Raw genomic sequence first — 6,000 nt, 5'->3', positions numbered from 1 at the left:
GCTCTAAGGGCTCCGTGTGAACTCCCAGGGGCTCCGCAGCCGCTCGAGGGAAAAAAACCCAGTAAATTTGAAAAAAATAATTATTAATATTTTTAATGCTTATTAAAATCGGCCTACGGGGCTCCGCCATAGAAATTATACACCGGAAAGGGCTCCGTTGGTCAAGAAAGGTTGAGAAGCGCGGGATCTATACTACTTTTACATTTTTATTATGTAGCTTTCAATATAAAAGTATCATAGGGAAAAGAACAAAAATGAAAGGAACAAAAGCAGTTTAATTAATAGGAATTTTCTTGTTTCCAAGTATTTACTGAGATATTTGAATTCGAAAACCAGAGGAAAAATGGGGGGAAAAAAGCCAACAAAAACTAACGGACAACGCTTCTTTTCCAACTTTTCTCCGATTTTTGAATTCAGATATCTCAAATATAATGTGAATATTGCACTTCGATAACCAATCAGCGTTTCCACGCTGCAGGTAACCTGCTCCTAAGAAAACCCGGCTGTAGGGAGCTGTTGTGAACGAAAACTTCTTGCTGTCGTCTGCTTCATTCTAGGTACTTTGTATTTGATGGCTCCTTATGCTCTTAAAGCCGGGTTTTCCTAGGAATAGGTTTTTTGCACCGCATGAACCGAGTTAGACCATTTCGCGCCGGCAGGAAACGTGTTACATAATCACGCTACGCGTTTGTGTTTTCCTGGCGAAACGCATCAGATCAGGACGGCTATACCGTATTATATGACGGCTATATAGTATATGGCCTTGTCATCAGCTACTCTGTCGTCTGCATGTTCCGGTTTGATGGGAAGGGGAAGAAAACACACAAGAGTGAAGAGAACATAAGCAAAACGCGCTGTGCACGAAGCATTTGACTCCTCCAGAAGCATGAAAACCCGACGCGCCTCCACGTTGATTCCATAGGAACTTCTAACGTATTGGAGGCGCGCTCCTCCAGAAGCAGTCCGCCAATCACGCCCGACGTAAAGCGCTGTCGTGAGCGGCGTTGCGCTCTGTAGGAAAACAGCCATACTGATTTTCTTATTGGTGAGTGGACGGCGTGTCGCGCTGGGTGATTCACGTTGCACGCGGCACAGAAAACCTGCTCCTAGGAAAACCCGGCTTTAATCCTATTTTGACGTCGCAATGAACGGAAAACTGGTTTTCCCGTGATGAGCCGCTTATGGTTTCAAAGCGTCTGAAACCACGGAAGAGTGATATGTGTAATTATATTTAAGAAATATGGTCAGATTTGAATCGATTACGTTCTCGATAGTATTCAGTAGTACCCACTTAAATGGGAAGCCGAAATTGGTTTTGATTTCAAGGCCATCCAGTAGGTTGAGAAATGGCGGCCGTGGAGGATGCATTGCGTTTTTGCTGTCGCTTCATTAGATTCAACTCTGACCGAGAACTTGACGTTTGAACACGATCATTGATTCGTCGAAAAGAAAGAAAATAAAAAAAATATGGTAAACAATTTCCTCATCCACGTGGTTTCTTTTCCCCCTCCTCTCATCTTTATTGTTCCTTGCTATAAACACGCAAACACCCACCTACGGTTTTGATGTTTTGTTTACAAACATGATCAGCATTAAAATGCATTATGTGTTCAACATTTCCGACATGACGCCTTGCGAGAACCTCATTCATCGATTAATTCCTTCTTGGACTGCTTTTATTTCAATTTTCATTCAACTATTCTTTTTTGTTTTTTTTATATTAAATAGTCACACTGGTGCGTAAAAAGTAGGTACAGCATACATGTTCAACCCATGGCCCGCGGGCCAAATGTGGCCGGTGACCTCGAACCCAATTTCCCACTCGAGTGTCCCGTGGTATATTTCCAGATCACTGAAGTGACCCGCGGTCAAGCGCGGATCCAAAAGAGGGCGATCGCCACACCCAAGAACCGGATAATGGGGAGTGAAATTTGTCAGTCCCATAAAATACATGATTATCCGATGCACCTGCACAATAAGTCACATTTCTGACACATCGCCCGTGATCCACCTGCCTCCGCTCTATTCGCAGCTGAAGTTGTCTGCCTGCGCTCAATTCAAGTCTGAAGATGTCTATCTCGGCTTTATTCAGAGCCGAAGATGTCTACTTTCACTTAGGCATGGATCCGAAGAGGAGGAATGTGGAAACTACCATCCTTACCAAGAGCTCTATAATATGGGAAAATTTTATTTTGTAAAATATATATATATGGGGATCACTCAAACTAACTCGCACATTTCACCCCTTCCCACCACAGTGTTCTGGATCCCTACCTGACCGCAATGCAGTTCCACATCATGTAGATGGCCTGTGGCGCATTCCCAGATAACTTAAGTCTTTCACGGCGCAGTTTGAGCATTTCATCAACCCGCAGGACGTTTACAGTGATTTTACTTTTAAGTGATTTGAGACGACACACTGTTTTAGATCATCTAAGTAGCCTGAGACACTTTTTCATTTGTAAAATACAAGCACCCACACATTAAGTTGCTTCTCTGACCCCTCCCCCTGGATCTGCCTGCCTCTGCTCTGTTCGCAGCTAAAGACGTTCAAAGACCAAAATATCTGTCTGCTCCATTCATAACTGAAGATGTCTGCCTCTGTTTCCTTTTCAGTGGCAAATACACGTCTGATCCATTTGCAGTTGAAGATGCTGCCTTCGTTCAGGTGCAGATCAGAGGAGGGGGGAGGGGGATAGAAACGATCGCTCCTCCCAAGAACCAAATAATATGGAAAGTTTTGTCTGTCATAAAATATGGGATGATTCAAAGAACTTACACAATTCACTCTCCTGACATACAATCGTCTTCGAGCAGTGCCTGGTATCTTCGAAAATTGTTATGTACAAAAACATTTCCAACATGACACCTAGTAGCATCTCATTCACCGACTAATTCTTTCATAGACCGCTTTCATTTCAACATTCATCTCGGTATGATAGTGAAATTTGTTAAATAGAATTTAATTGCATTGGGTGTGTTAGTAAAATTTGTTAAATGAGAGTTTGTTATATCAGGGTATTGTTGTAAAATTTTTTGAATACCAGTTCATTGTACAGAGGTTTCATTTCAGAATTTGTCAAATATATAGAAGTTATTTCGGGGATGCTCTGAAAAATTTGTGGATTTCATTAAATGCTGGTTCAGATTCAGGCTCACAAGTACATCATCTAAATAATAAATCTTTCGCTTCAGGAGATAGAAGATTAGTAATAAATTGCATAGTAACGAAATAATTTTGTTTTGGTGTGCAGGCTATATATATGGTGTGTTACAATGGTATCTGAATTTCTTTTTTCCGTTAATTTTAGGATGTGAACAACTGTCCGTCATCATCTTCAAAGGCAGAAAGTACAAATTCTAGCAATGCAGTTGCCAGTGGGTCCACTTCTTTGAACTCTGAGGAGACTGGAGAAGCTCAGGACGAAGAACCGTCATCTCATAACGACAACAATATCATAAATGAACTGGATGCTTTCCGGCACAGATGGAAGAGGGAGATTGAAACATCTCCGGGCAAAGAGAGGGATTCGAGTCTGGATAAACTGTCAGATATCTCCCAGAAGACTGAAGATCAGGTATTTTGTAGTCACATTCTTGCCTATTTACACACTCTGTCACGTGCCTATTTACACACTCTGTCACTTGCCTATTTAAACACTCTATGTCACTTCACACGCATTTACACATTCTATACGCCATAATGCACTCTATCTATGTCACTTCACACGCATTTACACATTCTATACGCCATAATGCACTCTATCTATGTCACTTCACACGCATTTACACATTCTATACGCCATAATGCACTCTATCTATGTCACTTCACACGCATTTACACATTCTATACGCCATAATGCACTTTTAACATCACTCCCATATTTACACACTTCCTATGTCACTCTCCCATATTTATATACTCTTTATATCACTGAAGTATTTACACACTCTATACATCACTCCCCCATATTTACACTCTACATCACTCCCATATATGCTCTTTCCATACCACCCCTATTTTTACGCACTCTCTGTGCCACTTCCATATTTGCATACATTTACGCATTCTATGTTACTCTCCCATATTTATACTTGCTACATCACTCTTATATTTTCACTATATATATATCATTTCCATATTTACACATTCTATGCCACTTTTTTAATTGCTAACCGACCTAGCACCTCCCTTTCTAGATCACTCATATGCTTGCACACTTGATATGTCCCTCTTTAAATCACTCATATATGCTGCAATTTTTTTGATCATGTGTAAGCATTAATTACACACACACACACACATATATATATATATATATATATATATATATATATATATATATATATATATATATATATATATATATATATATATATATATACACAGTAATACCTGTCTTCATTAGAATCGCAAGGGACCAAGAGTTTTTTCCGTTGAACACAGGTTTTCACGTAATAGCAGTTCAATTGACATATTGTATAAAATTATGTAGCACTTGAAGTACAGTATAATAAAAATAAATAATTGAAAATAAACTAATTAATTTAAATGTACATAAAATAAAGTAATGTGCATTATTTACTCTATAATTACTAAATATTTAGGTTTTCACAGCATCTTTATGAAACCGCCCCCACACTGTTCATCTGAAATGATTACATTTACGTTCTTTTTGACTTTCTCTGAAACTCTCAATGAGGGTGTCAATATCTGTCGTGTCAGGTTCAGTTTGTACATTGTCATCTATATTTATGTAATCCTTAGCACCAGGGATGTAACCAGGATTTTTGTGTGTGTGTGTGGGGGAGCAACATAATTTCGTTTCTCCAACCGCTAAAAAAATTTGATTTTCCAACGTAAAATTTGCCACTTCCTAAATTTTGCTTAACGAGCAATTGCCCTACCCCCCTCCTGATTCTGGCCCTGCTCAGCACTTACGATCACGGAAACCAGTTTCCATACAATTTTGTAAGTCATTTTATATCATTTGAAAATCTAACCATTATACTGATTGCTACAGTTTCAGAAAGCAACTGTTTCACTACATGTAGCTTTTCAAAAACCACAGCATTGAGTACGGTAACAGTTTTTACCAAACGAAGGGTGGGTGAAGTAGAACTCATATTGGTAAGCAGTCATTGCATTAAAAATTTTGATAGCATAATTAATATTTTTGATGATCCTTTGGTCAAATTGGTCACGAAACAGCAGAAGTGTTTGTGTGAAATTTTCTGTTAAAGGGTGCAATTTTCCTTTCCGTTTTCGCATTAGACAGGTTCCGTTTAATCCAGGTTTTTTAATGTGCATTTTGGCATTAAAATCAAGGGACCATGATTTTTTTTCATTAAAGACAGGTTTCTGCTTAATACAGGTTCTGTTGAAAAAACGTTTTACTGTATATATGTATATTTTATCCCCAGGCTCGTACGCTCTTCCTCTGTGGGGTACAAGCTGAGAAAGCTGGTCAGCTTGAAAATGGTGAGTTTCTGCAATCCCTTATTCCGATTATAACAATCTACCTTATTACGTGAACTTTCTTTGAGTGATGTGAATATTTGTTTTATTGAGAGAAAACACCATCACATTTGCATTTATATTCTTATATTTTAAGTTTTATGAGGCATTTTCTTTTCCTCTCTTATAGCAATATCATATTACAGAAGAGCTGTGCAGTTAGTGCCAGACATAGAGTTCCGCATTTCAGAATACTCCAATGATCACACGAGTAAGTGAGAATCTACTTTTCTGGATGATGATTGTGTATTCATGTTACATACAGGCAATCTCAGAACTCAAAAACAAGAAGGGTTATAGTACGTGTCAAGACAATTTTCTTTCGATTGAACATAGGGTTGCAAACAGATTTTTTTTCTATTAGCATATATTTACATGCAATTTCAGCTACTGGCACCAAAAATGGGGGGGGGGGGGGGAGTTCTACAGTAATCCTGAGAGGAAAATATTCCCCCCAGACATATACACAATACCGTTAGAGA

General features: G+C 38.9%; 1 protein-coding gene across 1 annotated transcript in view; it reads left to right on the top strand.

Annotated features, from left to right (window-relative positions):
* Positions 1 to 1,313: 1,313 nt before the first annotated feature.
* The window catches only part of LOC149084380 (F-box only protein 9), a 27,904-nt gene continuing 23,217 nt past the window's right edge, over positions 1,314 to 6,000 (top strand). The window contains exons 1-4 of the mRNA XM_089234768.1: positions 1,314 to 1,470; positions 3,312 to 3,578; positions 5,425 to 5,482; positions 5,649 to 5,729. Of these exons, the coding sequence (XP_089090894.1) occupies positions 1,468 to 1,470; positions 3,312 to 3,578; positions 5,425 to 5,482; positions 5,649 to 5,729 (409 nt within the window). The 5' untranslated portion in view covers positions 1,314 to 1,467. The remainder of the gene's footprint in view (positions 1,471 to 3,311; positions 3,579 to 5,424; positions 5,483 to 5,648; positions 5,730 to 6,000) is intronic.

Source organism: Pholcus phalangioides, unplaced genomic scaffold (genome assembly GCF_987345545.1).
Source record: "Pholcus phalangioides strain wild (caught in Gottingen) unplaced genomic scaffold, Ppha-v1.0 ptg000008l_1, whole genome shotgun sequence".
Taxonomy (NCBI): Eukaryota; Metazoa; Arthropoda; class Arachnida; order Araneae; family Pholcidae; genus Pholcus; species Pholcus phalangioides.
This window is presented reverse-complemented; position numbering and strand designations above follow the sequence as displayed.